The 18,903-nt window shown below is 39.4% G+C and overlaps 1 protein-coding gene across 1 annotated transcript in view; it reads left to right on the top strand.

Annotated features, from left to right (window-relative positions):
• Window positions 1-366: 366 nt before the first annotated feature.
• Window positions 367-18,903, top strand: part of CDCA2 (cell division cycle associated 2) — a 39,504-nt gene continuing 20,967 nt past the window's right edge. The window contains exons 1-9 of the mRNA XM_008066845.1: window positions 367-427; window positions 530-703; window positions 1,903-2,057; window positions 7,612-7,762; window positions 9,301-9,494; window positions 10,953-11,037; window positions 15,172-15,383; window positions 18,065-18,149; window positions 18,621-18,865. Of these exons, the coding sequence (XP_008065036.1) occupies window positions 367-427; window positions 530-703; window positions 1,903-2,057; window positions 7,612-7,762; window positions 9,301-9,494; window positions 10,953-11,037; window positions 15,172-15,383; window positions 18,065-18,149; window positions 18,621-18,865 (1,362 nt within the window). The remainder of the gene's footprint in view (window positions 428-529; window positions 704-1,902; window positions 2,058-7,611; window positions 7,763-9,300; window positions 9,495-10,952; window positions 11,038-15,171; window positions 15,384-18,064; window positions 18,150-18,620; window positions 18,866-18,903) is intronic.

Here is an 18,903-nt window from a genome sequence, read left to right as displayed (position 1 = left end):
CCGCGGAGTTGGTGGCCCTCTCGGGACCGGCTCTGGGTCGCCCCCGGGGTCCCTCCAGACCCGCTGGGTTAGAACCTCCGGAAGTGCACAAAGCCGCTGTCTTTCTCGGGGCACCCTGCTAAAAGGCCGATGTCGGCTGCGGTTGAAAAGCCCCCTGTCTAATCGTGTAGAGTCTGCTTTTGGTTTGATCCCGAACGGCAGTCTCTTCCATTTCCTTCTCTTTCATTTTGAGCTTCGAAAGTACTCCCTTGACATGTGTTTGCTTGCCACTGTAGGTTGTACTAGAATTCACTTTGAATGAGGCTCTTGAGCGAACCGAGCTCATTTTTCTTTCTTCTTCCTTCTTTCCCCCCCTTCAGCTCTTAGATGGATACCAAGTCAGAAGATGAGCCCCCTGAGACCAAGGAGTCTGCTTTTAATAATGCTGGTACGTGGTGGTGGTCGGGATGCCTCCTTGTGAAATGCAAGGTTTGGGTGTTTGCCTTGATGATGATGTTTAGGCCTTACGATGTGTTGTTGTCTGTTTCAGAAAACGCCTCTTTCATTTGGGGGACTGGGAAGATTGTGACTCCGCAGAAGCATGCCGCAGAAGTACCTTCCAGTCCTTGCCCAACAGATGTTTTAAAATCTCCTTTGAACTATTCCACAGTCACTGTAGAGCAATTGGGAATTACAGCGGAAAGCTTTGTTAAGGACTCTTCAGGTATGAGAAGTTGTCATTGTTTTATAGTGCTTTTCAAGTTTAAAGATAACTCCCGTGTAACTCAGCTTTATTTGCCTATATGCACTGTTTTTTTTGTTATTATTGTAAAGATATGGTATATACTATTTTATCAGGTCTCTACATTGACTGGGAACTTGCTTGTTCGAGGAGACTTCTTGGCGCATGCATAGCTCATCTAGCAGAGCAAGGGTGATGGGGTCCCAAGGCATCTAGCACGATAATGTTTCTAAGTCAGAGTTGTGCTTCACATGGGAATGGAAAAGAACGTTTGATCACATTTGACCTGATACATGCTATAAGGAGGTTTATAATCTGAATAGTAATACATTTAATTTTCATGTATGGCAAATGTAAGATAAAGTATTAGAGCAATGAAGAAAGTGTCGAAAGATTGGGGTATATACCGCCTTCAAAAATGACAAACAGAAAATGGACTCAGAGGCTAATCTCCTTCAAGCGCTAGTAATGAAATTTACCTGTGAAGTGAAGCTTAGATGGAGAAGAAAGAAATACTGAATGGGAATGTAAATGGGTTACAGAACAGCATTTAGAAATGGAGGATAATGGGAGTCCAGGGGCACTAGACTAGGTAGTAACCAATAAGATAAGGCCAAAGTAGAACTCCATCCTATCTTCCCTTCTCAAGTATGTCACTCTTAGACCTCTAAACAGTTGGATTTATTTTGTGTGCTTAGGCATATAGCCAAAATTCAGAATAGTGCTGAAGGTAGGTATCTAAGAAACAAAGTTATCTTGAGGAATTAAGAACATGAGATCACATATGCCTAGGGAGAGGTCTTGCTTTTCAGTTGTTGGTGATAAGACTGACTTATTCAGAAAAATTCTTAGTCAAAAGCAAAACCCATGTCTGTGTGTAGGAAATATGGAACAAAAATGAATACTGTTAATTAAAATGTCTTCCTGCATTTATTTAACAACAAATTAAATGCCTTCTACATACCAGCCCCTGTTCTAGGAACATGGACTAAATTAATGGACAAAACAAAGATCCCTATCCAACTGATTATGTATGAATAACGTTGCCAGTAATTCTCTCCTGAGCTTTTTGTAGCATGTGTTTTATCATTTCTCTCTCTTGCTAGTACATCATGAGTATTGGATGTGATTACTGATAGTTACCTTGTTTTGTTGCAACTTATAAGAGAGTTTCGTTACAGGAAAGTCACCATCCTACCTTAAAAAATCCAGGCGACGTTCTTCCGTTGGTGCTCGGGGCTCTCCTGAAACAAACCATCTGATTCGTTTCATCGCTAAGAGGAAAAGTTTAAAGAATGCTAAGAAATCTTCTTTGGCACAGGATTCCCATTCTCTGGTATGATTTTCTTCTAAGTGCTGTCATGAATTCTTCTAGAGAAATGTTTACTCAATTCTCAAGCTTTTTTTCAGTGTTTCTGCCTTCTGGGGCAGCTCATCTCTGTGTCTGACAGAATTATGCAGTCAGCATAAATGATGATATTGAGTATGAGTATTTTAAGTTATAATACCTTGGATAGAAATGATTTTCTATTTTATTTTGCACATTTTTTCTAGTTAATGTATATTTTTCTGTGAGGTGAGGTACTACAACCTTTTTCTTTTAGAAAAGTTTCTTTTAGAAACTTAGAGGTAAGTTTCTAATTTTTGCATGACTGCTATGTGTTGTTTTATAAAGGTTAAGGTCTCCCAGGATAGAATGTATTTAGGACAATCTTGTGGAAAGGAGCAAATTCTTGGTGATCGGGATATATTTAGCTATTTTTTCTTTTTTTTTTTTTTTTTTGAGTTGGAGTCTCACTCTGTCACCCTGGCTGGAGTGCAGTGGCACACTCACGGCTACCTCAGCCTCAACCTGCTGGGTTCAGGTGATCCTTCCACCTCAGCCTTCCAAGTAGCTGGGACTACAGGCATGCACCACCACACCCCTAATTTTTTGATTTATCGTAGAGATTAGGTCTCACCAAGTTGCCCAAGCTGGTCTCGAACCCCTGAGCTCAGGCAATCTTCTCACCTCGGCCTCCCAAATTGCTGGGATTATAGGCATGAGCCACCGTGCCCAGCCAGCTATTTTTTCGATTTTTTAATAAAATAATGCATACCCCTAAAAAGTCAAATGCAGTCATGTGCTGCATAATAATTTTTTGGTCAGTGATGAATTGCATATTTCATCCAGTCTCATAAGATTGTAATGGAGCTGAAAAGTTCCTGTCACCTGGTAATATAGGTGATGTGGCTGATGTCATGTCTAATGCGTTACTCATGTGTTTGTAGCAGTGCTGGTGTAAACCTGTTGTGCTACCGATAGTGTAAAAGCACAAACGATTATATACAGTTCATAATGCTTGATGATGATAATAAAGTGACTATGTTACTGGCTTATGTACAGGGGGACAACCCCAAAAAAGCCAGAATTTATTTATAAAAATTGTATTCTTACATGTTTAAACTTCAGTCACCTTCAAAGTACTCTCCATTTTATGCAGCATACCTATGGAGATGCTTTTTCCACTGCTCAAAACCGTTTTTGAACTTATCAATTTTGGTGCCTTTTAGTGCTTCTGCCGTTTTTTGTTTCACCTCTTCCACATCAGCAAAATGTTTCCTTTTAAGGACTTTTTTTCACTGGGGAAACAAAAAAAAAGTCACTAGAGGCGAGATCAGGTGAATAGGGAGGTAGGACGTGGGGATCATGCTGTTTTTGGCCAAAGACTTCTGAACATTCAGCGCAGTGTGGGCAGGTGCATTGTCTTGGTGGAAGAACCAGTCACCTGTTTACCACAACTTGAGACGTTTCTTCCACAAATCGTGAGGCAACCTTCTCAAAGCTTCTGGGTAAAAACTTTGGTTGACTGTTTGATATGGAGAAGCAAATTCTGAGTGTACTGCAAGGTGCCCGCCCTCCAGAAGATAATTACAGCTTTTGGTGGGGTTCCTCCTTGTGTTTACTATACTTTTTATCATTATTTTAAAGTGCACTTTTACTGACAAAAAATAAAAGTTTACCTTAATGCAGTGTGCTATGTTATGCTGGCAGCAGCCTCATATATCTTGTGTTTATGGTGTCTCTTGATTGTATCATTTTCTCATATTTTGTTCATTATGGCCCTAAGTATACAAAATCCACTGCTAATGTTGCCCATAAGAGGACATGTCAAGCCATTGGCCTGGAAACAAAATTAAAAGTGATTAAGTACCGTGGTAGTGACCAAGGTAGAAAATCAGTAATGTTTGTTGTTTACCAGTTAAGCATGTCTTTAAGATCATAACCATGATCTTGATGAACAAAGTGACAGAAACTGTTAAAGGATCTGCTTCATTGAAGGAAACTACAGGAGAAGATAAAGAATCACCCCTAAGAAAATTTACAGTGAAAGGTTTAGCATCAGGTTTTGCAGACCTCAGTAAGTTCCTTAGAAAAGTTTATATGGGTAGGAAGTCGTGGGAGGTCTTGTGGGACTCAGCTCTCAACTTGTGGGTTCTGATGCCATCTCCAGGTAGATGGCATCAGAATTGAATTAGAGGATACCCAGGTGATATCTGCTGTAGGACTGTTTGCTTGGTTTGTGGGGAATAGCCCACTCATGTTTGGTCACGGAAGTGTTCTGTGTTGATTATTGAGTGAGAGAATACAGGAGAAACTGAATTAGTTATTCCTACACTCAACTCCTTATCACAGCAAAACTCACTGAACAACTTAGCTCCCCCTCTTCTCATCCTCCTGCCACTAGCATTCTCTCCAGTCAGGCTTTTGTTTCTGCCCTTCTGTTGAGAAGACTCATCACCATTGATCACAAATGGACTGTATCTTGCAAATCCAAAGATTAAGTCTCAGCCGGGCTAGGTGGCCCAGCCTGTAATCCCAGCATTTTGAACGGCTGAGGCAAGTGGATTGCCTTAACCCGCAGGTTCGAGACCAGCCTGGGCAACTTGGTGAGCCCTCATCTCTACAGTAAATGAAAAACTAGCCAGGCATGGTAGTGTGCACCTGTAGTTTCAGCTATTTGGAAGACAGGTGGAAGGCTCGCCAGAGCCCAGCAGATCAGCGCTGGGGTGGCCGTGAGCGTGCCACTGCACTCCCACCTGGGCAATGGAGTGAGACTCCAACTCAAAAAACAAAAACAAAGATTAAGTCTAAGTTTTCATCTGACTCATCCTTTCAGCAGCTTTTGGTACGTTTGACCTTGAAACACTGTTCATGTGGTTTATGGAATTCCTTGCTGACCTGATTTTCTTCCTGTGTCACTGGTCATTCCTTCTGTATTTCATTTGCTAATTCTTCCCCTGCCTCCAGTTTTCCCCTCAAAAAATGTTGGAGTGCCCAGGGCTCTCCTCTGCCTCCTACTCTTTGCTTTGAACATTATCTATAGACTGATGTCTGACATGTCTGTGTTCAGCACAAAGTCCCTTAGCATTTCCAGACCCGGAAGCCAGTTGTCCATTCAGTGTCTGCGCTTGGGTCTGTGAATAAGTACTTTGAGTACAACGTGGCCAAAGCAAGATTTCAGGTTTTCACTCCTCACCAGATCCTCCAGCCTCTTTCCCTGTCAACAAGGCCATTGTCCCCCAGCTGCTCGGACCATAAGCCTGTTGGTGTCCCTGGGTTCTTTTCTTCCTTGTGCCCCACACCCAACCCATCACTGTCTTTTGGCTACTTTCAAAATACCTCTCCGTGGTTCCTCACATCCCTCGCTGCTACAATCCTGTTGTGATTCTTGCCAGGGTCCCCAGCTGCTGCTTCCTAACTGGTCTCCTTTCTTCTTTCCCTAATCCATCCAGAATTCTACAGAGCAGTCAGAAATATTTATTTAAAGTAGAAATCAAATCATTTACCGTGTTACTCAAAACCTTCCTGTGGCTTCCTATTATGCCTTGAATTAGACCCAGCCAGATCTCTTCCTAAAGCTTCATGCCTACTTCTGGCCTCATCTTCCTTTTACTGGGCACACTGGCCTTTCTGCTCTGTCGTATTTCTGCTCGGGACCTTTGCTTATTCAGCCTTGTTCTTGCAGCATGCCTCCCTATTGCGATGTCTTTCTTCAAACCACATTTTTGTTATTTCAGTTTCAACTCGCATTCTACTTCAGGTAAGAGTTTTGCCTTGATACAGCAGCACTGTAGAAATTACGCCACATTACTGTTTTAGCATCTCCATAGCACCTCTTGTACCTGAAACCGCACTAATAGGTTTCAGAATTTCATTCTAGAAAGTAATTTTTCCCCTGGGCCCTGAACCCCTGGAACAGTTCCTGATGCATGGAAGGAATGTTGTTGATTGACCAATGCAATTCATAAGACAGAACCATCCCCAAAAGTGGCACTCTTGGTCTGTTTCTCTAGTAGGAAACATAGAAAAACAGTTTTGACTAGGGAAACCTATAATTTATTTTAAGCAACATTTCAAAGTGCCCCGAATTCCTAGAATATTACACCTAGCCCTACCATGTTCGCTATAAGTACAAAGAAAGCATATTCAAGGTAAATTGTATGACTTGGAGATCATTTTTTTCTCTATTGTTCATGTAGATGTGTTGACCACAAGCCTTTTATGAATATTATGTACTGTTTATATCTTAAAGATTTTACATCATCAAGCATATTTGAATTTAAAGTGTTCTGTTATTATGTAATGGTTTGCTTTACGAGTATATTCATTGGAACTGCATGTGAACAGATCACATTCAGACATGGTTGCAAGATTTTAACTGCTTTTTTCCGTATGATATCTTGAGGGGAGGTAATTTTTACTTTTACCTGTTGGTTTAATTTTTTTAATTGCCAGAAACTGAATAGAGAACATAACAGTTTATTTTATATGTTAACAGAACTCTTAAATTTTATGTCGGCTGGACTCAGTGGCTCAGCCTATATCCTAGCACTTTGGGAGGCCAAGGCGAGTATATTGTCTGATCCTGCAGGTTCAAGACCAGCCCCAGCAACTTGGTGAACCCTCGTCTCTACAATAAATTAAAAAATAGCCAGGCATGGTAACATACACCTGTAGTTGCGGCTACTTGGAAGGCTCAGGTGGAAGGATCACCAGAGTCCTGCAGGTCGACGCTGGGATGACTGTGAGCGGGCCACTGCACTCCAGCATGGACAATGGAGTGAGACTCCAACTCAAAAAAAATTTTTTTTTTATGTCATTTACCTTCTGTCTCTGCTAGTATAAATTTAATTTTACCAGTCTTTGGCTAAAATTCTGTTAACAGGGTTTCCAGAGAGTTCCTGGACTTACACCATCGAACTTTGTATTTTAAGTGAATAACTGGCTTTTAACCCTAAGGAAGTAAACACCCTCTACATCTCATAAAATCAGGAAAGTTTATCTGGGGAAAGCCAGCTAAAGGAGAGAGCAATGTGAGCATGGGTATCCAGGCACAGGGAACTTCTTCTCTGTCTTGTTCTGACATCCTGGGCTGGAGACCATGTAGCTTAAAAGGCTCATCTCTACCAGTATTGAGTAGAGGACCAGCTTGAACTGAAGAAGGTGGGCCAAGACTCACGTGTGACATAGGTGTCATGCTGATGACTTTGTGTGGATACTTCCAGTGCAACCTTTGGTAAAATTTCCAAGTAGGTTCCTCTTGTCCCTCCTTTCTTACCCCATCCCAGGATTCAGTGGGGGTTTTTTTTGTTTATTGGGGTTTTTTTTTTGGTGCCCTCCATCTAATCTCAGAGGCTAGCCTCCCAACATTTTTGTGCTAAACTTCTTTAAACTGAAAATGTTTAATTCCAGGGCGAAGAGGCTCTGCTACATGAATTCATTACCTCTGATCTTCAAAAAGCTTGGTGTGCAGTTTTAGTTTTGGATTCAGTGGCTATAGGCCCAGAGTATAGAAACTATTTTTGATTGAATTTCTAAGACCTTCTGTGTTTTTGTGCTTTCACAGGGCAGCCCCGCACTGTATCAAAATGCTAACATTTTAAGAGAGCGACTGTCTGCTTTCCAGTCAGCTTTTCAGTCCATAAAGGAAAGTGAGAACATGGCTGACTATCAGGACTTCTCAGAAGCAGGAAGAGAGTTCACAATGACAGAATTGAGTGAGTAGAAAGTATTCATTCAGTTTGCTTTCTGTGTTTATAAAGATGAGATTCTAAGCCATGAAATGATTCACTTCAGCAGGATGAAAGTGTATTTTAAATGCAGCCTAATATTGAAATTTGGGACATTTCACTCAAAAAATATGGGTTTTTGGTTTCTCTTGAAAAAACTGTATCAGGCATTCCTGATCCTACATTTCCACATGGTCACAGTTAAGTTTTAGTTATAAAATGTCAAAGCTCTCATTAGTTCATTTCACCTTTAGAATAGAGCTTATGGCGAGTTTGAATTTACAAACCTTGATTTTTACAGTTTCTATTAAGTTTGGCAAGCATTTATATGAATACCAAATGTCCAACCCTAACGTTAAAAACAAAGATATACAATCTGATGGTCTGCCATATTCTTTACCTTAGCTCTTCATTTATCATTCATTTGGTTATTTTTTCAGTCATTTTTTTTTTTTACTTTTATTTTTTGCAATTACAAAGTATTTCACACACCAGAATTCAACAAAATCTTGGCCTACCTGTAATCACTATAAACAGCCCTCTGGTCTTTAAACGCTAAGGTTCCAAATGCTTTTGTTTTGACTTCGAGAACTGTTAAGTGCATTTCGGTACGTCTTGTGTGCAGTGCACTGCTAGCCCAAGACAAATCTGATTCATCTGCCTATCATAGTGCATGTGACCCGTTCAGATGCACTAGTTTGTATTTAGAGTTTGTAACTTACTTATTGTCTCAGGTTTTCTCTGAGGTTTACAATTCATTTGCATTATTATTACAATTCTGCAGACAATTAAATTCCTTTATTTGTAGCTAGAGAGAGCTGAAGCACATTGTGGTTGTGTTTTTCACAGAATTATAGAGAGTATTAGAACATAACCACATCCTTTAAAATGCTCAAAATAAAAGGTGTCATTGTAAATTTAAAAAGAATGAGACACCATGTCAGACATGCAAATGTATTTTAGTATATCTCTTTACATTTTAAGCTCTGGTAAAACTAAATTCTAATACTTAAACTTATCTTTTTAGTAGTCATGTTCTTTTATCTTTGAGTTAGATCTCCTTTTTTGAATAATAACCTATACTAGATTTTTCCTTCATTGATAACTTAGACTCAAGCACTAAATTTTACTAAGATTATTATGATGTACAAATTTTTTTTTTTTTTTTTGAGTTGAAGTCTCACTCTGTCGCCCAGACTGGAGTGCAGTGGCCGCTCCCGACCACCACAGCTTTGACCTGCCGGGCTCCGGCGATCCTTTCACCTCAGCCTTCCGAGTAGCCGGAATTACAGGCATGCGCTACCACGCCCGGCTGATTTTTTGATTTATTGTAGAGATGAGGTCTCGCTGCCCAGGCAGGTCTCGAACCCGCGGGCTCAGGCCATCCACTCACCTCAGCCTCCCAAAGACGCGGGATTACAGGCTGAGCCACCGAGCCCGGCAATGTACAAAATTTTAAAATCATAACGTAAAAGAAAGAATTTATGTCTTTGTCATTTGGGTATTATTTTGTTTTGTGTGTATAGCCAAGAAGGAAGTTCTTAGTGAATGTCATCAGTCTGCATTCCCTGCAAAGTTATCCAAATGTCCAAGAATGTCCTCGCACAGCAACTATGATGAAAATCTAACCGATGCTGAAGGAAAAGTAATTAATCTCCAGATAGTCAGTACTGATACAGACAGCACACATGCGGTTGAAAATTCTGCCGAGCTATCTGAGGTAATTCACTTACTTTACACATAAGAAATGAAGCTTTGTTTTTCTGCATAGACAGTTTTAAGATTGGCAATGCCTTCTTCAATTTTAGTACCTTGTTCTACTATATTTTAGTATCTTATTCTGCTGGGGTTTTAAAGTTGTGTGTGTGTGTGTGTTTGCTACCTGTTAATTTTTTTATTGTTGGTTGGTATTTATTGCTTAATCGAAACGGTTTGGATAGATACATCACTTTTGACTACTAACTTTACAAAAGGAACTTTGAGACAAGGGGAACCCTGTGGTCTTTTGCACGTGTGGTGTTGTTTTAGAAGGTGATAGTACAGGAAGCAAGAAGTCACGGCCTTGCCTTCGAGCAGCTTTCTGTCTACTGGGAAAGCCATCATATAAACAAATGGTTTGAACACAACTGGCAAATAAGATGAGGATCCCATGTGGGAGTCTTCTCAGCTTTAGGGCTCTTGCACTTCCTGCTACCCCTACCAGCTTTCATACTGACTGGGAAGTAGGGCACTATTAGCAATTTCTCCTTTGCTCTGCTCGCGTCTTTCAAGTAACTTTGTGGCTTTATAATTACTCGAAGCCTGTCAAGATGGGCAAAAGACAATAATCAACATGACTATTACTAAATTGGGAGAAAAACATTATTGAAGACCTGTCAGCCTTCACACAAATGTCCACAGAGAGCTGGTCTCTCATGACTGCTTACTCTTGCTTCATACTCTTAGCTCTGGTTTGACACCCTCAGCTCACACTTCCTTTGTGAGAGGAGATGCCTGATGCCATTACGTTGGAACCCTTTTTCTGCACCTTCTCTGTCACTCAGATCCCCTCTCGTCCTGTTCCTCTTATTTGAACTGGCGGAATGAAGGTTTGATAGTCAGCACAGACCAGTGGGTTTCATTTGTATCTCTGAATTGCCTGTAATCTGTACTTCTTCTGCATTGTTCAGGTTAATGTGAAGTTACCATCTGACAGATGCAGCAGTACTTGTTTCTTCGAACTTTGATTGATTGTTTGAACCTATATCATGATTCTGAAATTATTTCTGAATTAATACTTGTTTTCTATGCTAGCTGTTAATGTTTTTCCTATCTTAGCTATTTATAGCATTTAGAGTTTGATTATTAATATAAGCTTTCCTTTATTTTGAGAGTTTTCTGCTTAAAGGATTGCAGGTGGAACCGCTTTCTAGGCTTTACGAAGGCAACAAAAATATGCCCTTTAAACTGTTCCTAGGGAACTGAAACTTGATTTGTGGGATGTTTGGGATGCAGTTAAGATAAGTACTCTGTTGTTAGATTCCTGGATACTTTGAGTTCACTAGATAATGAAGGTGACTGATTGAATACTGTATTTCCAGGTAATCCCTAATGCTTACTCAAGCCTTCAAAAAGACATCAATAATATTGTAAGTAATAAAATGTAACACTTCTTTATTCTTTAAAGGTTTTCCTCAAGAAATCGTCTGAACTTGGCTCAACCCTGTCTGTGTTTTTAGTTGAAGAGTCTGCTCCCCTTGCAGAGCTCACAGAGTCTTCAGATGGTACGTATTCAATGCTTCCTCAGTGCAGCACCAGCTGCCCCTTCAGAGACATTTATGATTATTGTACCTATTCGCTAATTCTAGGAAAAACTAAAACGATTCCTGACTTTTAAAGCTTGGGACCTGGTAGAAATGTCTTAGAGTTCTTGTTACGTGAGGAATATTTGCTCTTTTGAATTGCTGTCGAAAAGAATTAGTGAAGTATTTCCAAGCTGATGGAATCTAGTATAAAGAGTAGGAGCTATTAATATATTAACAGGTATGTTTTGTTAAAGAAGGACACATGAAATTTTCTTGTTTATTTCTGTTTTTAAGTGGGTAAGAAAGGAAGTAAAAATTATTTAACTTTTCCCAAAATCAGTACACTCGTATTGATTGAAGGTGACTTGCAAGGTTTTAGAGTTACTGTTATTCTACCTGTCTCCATCTTTAAAGTAAAACTCTTGTGGCATATAGTTGGATCTTGCTTTTTCATTTATTTTTGACCATTTCTGCCTTTATTTGGCATATTTAGCCCATTAACATTTAAAGGAATTATTGATATGGTTTGATTCACATCTACATTTTATTGCATGTTTTCTGTTCTTTGTATTTTTTGTTTCTGTTTTCTGTTCTTTATATTTTTGTTTTTTCTTGTTCTTGCCTTTTTTGGGTTTATTCAAATATTTCTTTAGAATTCCATTTAAATGCATCTTGTTTTATTGTTGCTCTAGACATTACAGTATACATTTTTAACTTTTCACAGACTATTTAGTGTTAATATTGAACAATTTTACATAAACTGTAGAAATGTTACACACCATGTAGATCAGTTTTCTTTCCTCCCCAACTATGGCTTTTATAAGGGGGACCCCCAAAATACCACAATTTATTTATAAAAAATTGTGTATTTGTTTTTATATGTTTAAACTTCAGTCACCTTAAGTACTCTCCATCTGATGCAATACACCTACCACGTTGCTTTTCCCACTGCTTGAAACAGTTTTGAACTCATCAGTTAGGATGCCTTTTAGTACTTCTGCCATTTGTCATTTCACTTCTTCCACACTGGCAACAATATTTCCCTTTGAGGACTTCTTTCATCCTGGGGAAACAAAGTTGCTCAGAGCATGATTGGGTGAATAGAGAGGCTGAGGCACAGGGGTCCTGTTTTTGATCAAAAACTGCTGAACACTCAGCACAGGGTGGGCAGGTTGTTCACGTAAATCACCCATCATGAAATAGGCAAGCACTTTGAAAGAATCTCCAAAAATTCACTGAAGCCATATGCAGCCTCTTCCAACAACGCTCCTGGTACACTGATGCCAGTAGGTTCCTAGAACACTTCCCTAGCGGGGGAAGCCCATCATCCAAAGAGTAATTCCGGGTTTTCTTGGTCTCTCCTTATATGGTCCTGCACACTGTAGATGTCATATGTATTACATTTACTTCATTGAAAGCCCCACAGGATGTTATCATTTTTGCTTTAAACAGTTATATGTATTTAATTTAACATAACTTATTTTTTTGAGTCAGAGTTTCACTCTGTTGCCCAGCCTGAAGCACAGAGGCACACTCAAGGCCACCCCAGTGTCTACCTGCTGGGCTCCTGCAGTCCTTCTGCGTCAGCCTTCCAAGTAGCCGGAACTACAGGCGCATGCTACCATGCCCGGCTAATTTTTTATTTATTGTAAAGACGAGGTCTCGCCAAGTTACCTGGGCTGGTCTCAAACCGGCAGGCTCGGGCAGTCCTCTCACCTTGACCTCCTAAAGTGCTGGGATTACAGGTTTGAGCCACTGTACCCATGTGTGTTTTAAACAGATCAACGGGGGAAAATAGTCTTTTCTGTTTACCCAGATCTTACCATTTCTGATGCTCTTCATTTCTTCCTGAAAGTCTGAGTTTCTCCCTGTTATTTTCCTTCAGGCTGAAAAAGAACTTCTCTAGCATTTTTGTAGTGAGCTTCTGCTCTGCCTTTTAATTGTAGTCATAAAATAAATGGATGGATGGTCTACCTGCCTGCCTGGATAAGGTGCAGGGCACATTATAAATCTGTTACCGTGATGAAGTCATGTGCTTTTGCCTTTGGCATTTCTTTTTTTTTTGAGTTGGAGTCTCACTCTGTCGCCCAGACTGGAGTGCTCCCGGCCACCGCAGCCTTGCCTGCTGGTCTCTGGTGATCTTTCCGCCTCAGCCTTCCGAGTAGCCGGAATTACAGGCATGCACTACCACGCCCGGCTGATTTTTTGATTTATTGTAGAGATGAGGTCTCGCTGCCCAGGCGGGTCTCGAACCCGCGGGCTCAGGCAATCCACTCACCTCAGCCTCCCAAAGGCGCTGGATTACAGGCTGAGCCACTGAGCCCGGCTGCCTTTGGCATTTCTTACCAATTACTTTTGCTTTGCTCTCATGGGACTTTGCTTAGGAGTGACATGTTCTTTGAAATAATTATAGATTATATGAAATGTAGTCACTGAAAATTGTCATAATACCAAGCACCTCACTCTGCAATTTTCAAAACATATCAACTATCTAACCATTTCTTACTTGCTACATTTGTTGCCACATCATTTTCCTCAATAGTGTGTATTACTGCTTGTTATGTGTATGCATATTTTTTCAACTTTTTATTTTAAAATAGCTGCTCTGAGGCAAGAGGATTGCCTAGCTTGCAGGTTTTGAGACCAGCCTGGGCAACATGGTGAGACCTCGTCTCTACAATAAAGCAAAAATTAGCCAGGGGTAGTAGCATGCGCCTGTAGTTCTGGCTACGTGGAAGGCTGAGGCGGAAGGATCAAAAATAAATAAATAAGCAAAATAACTGAATTTGCTATTTTTATCCAGTATTCACTTCACCTAGTTTTCGTCATGACTAGTTTTTTTGCATAGCTACAATGCAATATTAAAACCAGGAAATTGATGCTGTCATAATGTACCAACTTGTTTTCAGGTCTTATCAGTTTGACACATACTCACTTTTGTGTGTGTTTAGTCTATGCTATTTTACTGCATGTGTAAACTCATGTGACCATTACAGTCAGGATACAGACTGGTTCTGTCCCAAGGGTCCCTCATGCTACCCTTTATAGCCACCACTATCTCCCTTCTTCTCTTCTCCCTGTTAGTAGATTTTACATTATCTGTTTATTCTGTGATAGTTGAGGGAGAGGCTTTGTGTGTTTTGCTCATCATTTCATCTCCAGCACCCGAAGGAATACCTATCTCATTCCTTAAAGGAACCACTCGGTCTTGAGGCTGTGCTCTCTTGCGAGGAAGCATCTGGGGGGAAAGCCTTGTCTGCTTTGAGGACACCACATACAGTGTGTTCGTAGTTTGGTTTGGTAGTCTTCTCACTCTTCTCTTGTCTCATTCCCCCTGTCCTTGCCTATCAAATGTCTCTGCATTCAGCAGTAAATCACTCATTATTCAGTGCCCAGCTTAGGTTAGTTCTATGATGCAAGTGAGCACTGTCATGAATAGAGGTAGACTAACAATTTAGCCAATTCATGATACCTTCTTCCTATCTCTGACCCACATTTCCATGGGAACTAAAACTCCGTACTTTTATCCTTAGGAGTCAGATTCAGAATTAAAATTGACCAATGCCACTTTTTAACCTTTTAAAATTTCCAGATAAATCCCAGATGTTACTCCCTGAGCAGTATATATTAGGGTTGAATTTCTTTTCCTTTTTTTTTTTTTTTTTTTGAGTTGGAGTCTCACTCTGTCGCCCAGACTGGAGTGCAGTGGCCGCTCCCGGCCACTGCAGCCTCGACCTGCTGGGCTCCAGTGATCCTTCCGCCTCAGCCTTCCAAGTAGCTGGAACTACAGGCGCGTGCTAATTTTTTGGTTTATTGTAGAGATGAGGTCTCGCCAAGTTGCCCAGGCGGATCTCGAACCTGCGGGCTCAGGCGATCCACTCACCTCAGCCTCCCAAAGCATGGGATTACAGGCTGAGCCACCGAGCCTGACTGAGAAAGCAGGATTTATTGAGGACGGTAAAGCTCCCACGGTGGGAGGGGACCCGAGGGGTTGCCAGGGTTGAATTTCTTAATAGTATATTATTATCTTTACAAATACATAGTATATTTTTGGGCTAGAACAAACAGATATAGATGCCTTTCACCTCTCAGTTATACATGTTTATCTTGAAGGACTCAAGGTTGCTGACTGTGTAGAAGGCAAAGGATCAAGTGGTGCTGTCTCACCTAACACATTCAGAACAGAAGTGGGCACAGGCACGGTCTCTGACGTCAGCTCACCAGCGACTCCGGTGTGCAGGAGTGACATTCCATCCTCTGAGACCCTGGTACTTCGCTCTGTTTTGAAGAAACCCTCTGTTAAGCCGTGTCTTGAGAGCTTACAGGTAATAAAGGAGTTACATTTCCTAAAGAAAAGGGATCAAAATTCATTTTGTTTCAAAGCAATACCTCTGAAACGTCATAGGATTCTTTTCCCTCACTTATACTATATCATGTAGAATTTCTTTCTTTTTTTTAAGCTAAGTTTGTAGATTTTAATGTAAGTAGATTATCATGTATAAAGGGTTCATAATCTTAATTTCACTAACAATTATATTGACTAGTTTTATATAATTATATAGTGATAATAATTTATTAATCATAATTAACATGTTAGTCTGTTACCTATTGTTCTACCCAAAATATTTGGTCTTAAAAGTATCTCTTACAGCCATGCTGGTGTCTCTCAGCTCAGGTAATGTTAGTAAAGAAGTTGGTGGGAACTGGCTGGCATTTATTAAGTAGTTTTTATTGACAACTCTGACATATATACAGCAGTAGTGCTTCAAGAAAGGTATTGGCCCCATTTCACATACACTTAGGCCTGCAGGTAGTTGAGTGAACCTAGATAAGTCTGATGTTAAAACCCATTACAGACTGTAAATCCATGAGGGGTGAAAAAATATAGCCTCAGAATACCTGGCTTCAAATCCTATCATGGAAATTTAATAACTGGGCACATCATTTAACGTTTTTGTGCCTGGTTTCCTAATGGACAATAAAAGGACGATACTAGTAAGTACCTTACTGGGTAGTTTGAGGATTAAATGAGATAATAATATGAAATCACCACCAGTGCCTGGCACATCAGAAATACAAATCTTTTTTCTAAATCATTAACATTTTAGCATACAAGTATGCCTATAAATCTGTTTCTAAAGCCAAAATAAGCTGAATTACCTTCTAGTAACACGGATATTGATGGTCAATTGCTATTTTTAAAGTTTCAACAATTTCTTTGGTTAAATAGCTAATTTGTACCTATAATAGGTATAGCACTGTTTATTCATATCTTGTGTTTATCTACTTCTCAAGGAGACTTATATCTTAATAATTTACATAACTATTTTAAAAAAATTTTTATTTATTAGACAGAGTCTCACTTTGTCAACTAGGCTGGAGGTCAGTGACACGATCATAGCTCTTTGCAGCCTTGGACTTCTGGATTTAAGTGATCTTCCTGCCTCAGCCTCTTGAGTAGCTGGGACTACAGGTGTGCCCTACTATGTCCAGCTAATTTTTAAATTTTTTTATAGAAACGAAGTCTTGCTTTATTTCTCAGGCTAGTCTTGAACTCCTGGCTTCAAGCGATCCTCCTGCCTTGGCCTCCCAAAGTGCTAGGATTACAGGTGTAAGCCACTACGTATGGCATCACTCTTATTTATTAACAATAGAACACAGCAAACATCAAATCCTGTCACTTGAAAACATTTACAAGTAATGATCTTTATACTAAGATGGCAAAAGTTGATAGGCATATAAAATTTGAGTTATGACTTTTGTGACTGTTTTAATTTAAAATAAATCTAAAAGTAAACATGAACATTGTTGTATAAATTAACTCATTTCACAATATTGCTATATGCATTTTCCTGTTCAGGAAAATGAACTGACTTGCAACATAGTAGATTAAGGAGGTTTGTTTGGGGCAGGACTATTTCTTAGAGCAGATGCTGTTCTTGGAATGAGTATATAGGAGAAAATAAATAACTCTCAATAACTAAGGCTGGACAAGTAAGTGGTGATGAAGAGGGAACTTTGATCCATTCCACAGGCCTGGCTCTCTCCTGCTGAGCTCTGGGGGCCCTGTGTTCTGTGTGTCCTGTCCTTTCTACAAGGTTTCAATATCCCTTGCTTACTAACTTGCCTACATTGTAATCTTCATTTGGAGAAACACTCAGGGATAAGTGCTACCTTCCTGCCTTGTTTCTTCCCCAAGAAGATGGCCATATAGATGGATTTAAACACTTTAAAGCACGGCTTCCATGTTTAAAAGACAGAATATTGTATTATATTGCTTGCCTGTTGGTATTTTGTTTTCTTCTTCTAGTGCAATTTTTATATTCCAGACTGTTTATATAGTTGTCCTCATCTGACAACATGTATGGTATATTCAGCCCTTCGTATCTGCTGGTTCTGCATCCACAAATTGAACCAACTACAGGCTAAAAATATTCAGAAAAAGATAGATAATAATACAACAATTAAAAGTAATACAAATAAAAACAATACCGTGTAGCTATTTACATGGCATTTACACTATATTATGTATTATAAGTAATTTGGAGATTATATAAAATATACAGGAGGATGTATGTAGGTTAAGCGCAAATAGTAATATTTGATATACAGGACTTGAACATCTGTGCATTTTGGTATCTACGAGGGGTCCTGGAACTAATCCCCCATAAATACTGAGGGATGCTTATACCCTGTAATTCTAGCCACTCACATTTTTCTTAACTTCATTTGCTAGATCAAGAATAGAATGAATTTAACCCACATTTATTGATTTCTGTTCTTTGGCCTAAAACGCTATTTTCTAAAGTAGTATCCTGGGAACCTTGTTCTTATTTGTGCCTGGTATCATGGTGTATTCAACAATAACAATTATAAAAATAAAGATAATCTTCAATAATAGAGTATTTGTCTGCCCTTGGCAGAGACATTCAAAATTGCCATTCTTAATGACTTTGTATATATATTTCTATAGGTAAAATTATTCATTGATACTTATTTTGCTTAGGAACACTGTAACAACCTCTGTGATGATGAGACTCATCCAAGCTTAATCTCAAATCTTGCAAACAGTTGCAAAGAACAAAAAGCAGGTAAAATATTCATATTTATATTTATGCTTTGAGGATATCATTTTCTTATTCATAAAATCTGATATGGAAATATGGAATTTTCAATAATCTATTAATACTTTGATGCTTCTGAAATTACTTGGGAATGAAGAACAGGTGGGAGGGATAGAATCTCTTTGGAAGACCTCACAATTGATCTGTCCATTTCACCTGTCATTCTTACTTAATGGTGGCGCTTACAAAGGAGCTTATTATTCCAATTTTACAAACTTTTAAGATATTCATGCAATATTTCACTTTGAAATCTTTTACCACATTTTAATTGGACATTTGCTTATCTTTTCCATTTTGAATTTGTTTGACAAACTGTATTATACAAATAGTAGCTGAATATAATCATGTTAAAGGATTCTAGTATATGCCTTTTAGATAAGATATAGTTATCTTATAAACAGTTAAATTTTTTAAAGTATTTTCATTTATTATCTATAGAAGATCAAGAAAACTGTAAAACACCGGCCTTTCTAAATATGAAGAAGAGAAAGAGAGTTACTTTTGGAGAGGACCTAAGCCCTGAAGTGTTTGATGAATCTTTGCCAGCAAATACTCCATTACGTAAAGGAGGAACACCTGTGTGTAAAAAGGATTTAAGCGGTATCAGTTCCCCACTCCTTGAGCAGTCACCAGTTCTTGAGCCATTACCTCAACCAAATTTTGATGACAAGGGGGAGAATCTTGTAAGTGTGAAAAGTATGGAACAAACTTGCTTATATAT

The sequence above is a fragment of the Carlito syrichta genome, unplaced genomic scaffold, assembly GCF_000164805.1.
Source record: "Carlito syrichta isolate Samal-C Ts95f unplaced genomic scaffold, Tarsius_syrichta-2.0.1 Scaffold309144, whole genome shotgun sequence".
In the NCBI taxonomy this organism is placed as follows: Eukaryota; Metazoa; Chordata; class Mammalia; order Primates; family Tarsiidae; genus Carlito; species Carlito syrichta.
This window is presented reverse-complemented; position numbering and strand designations above follow the sequence as displayed.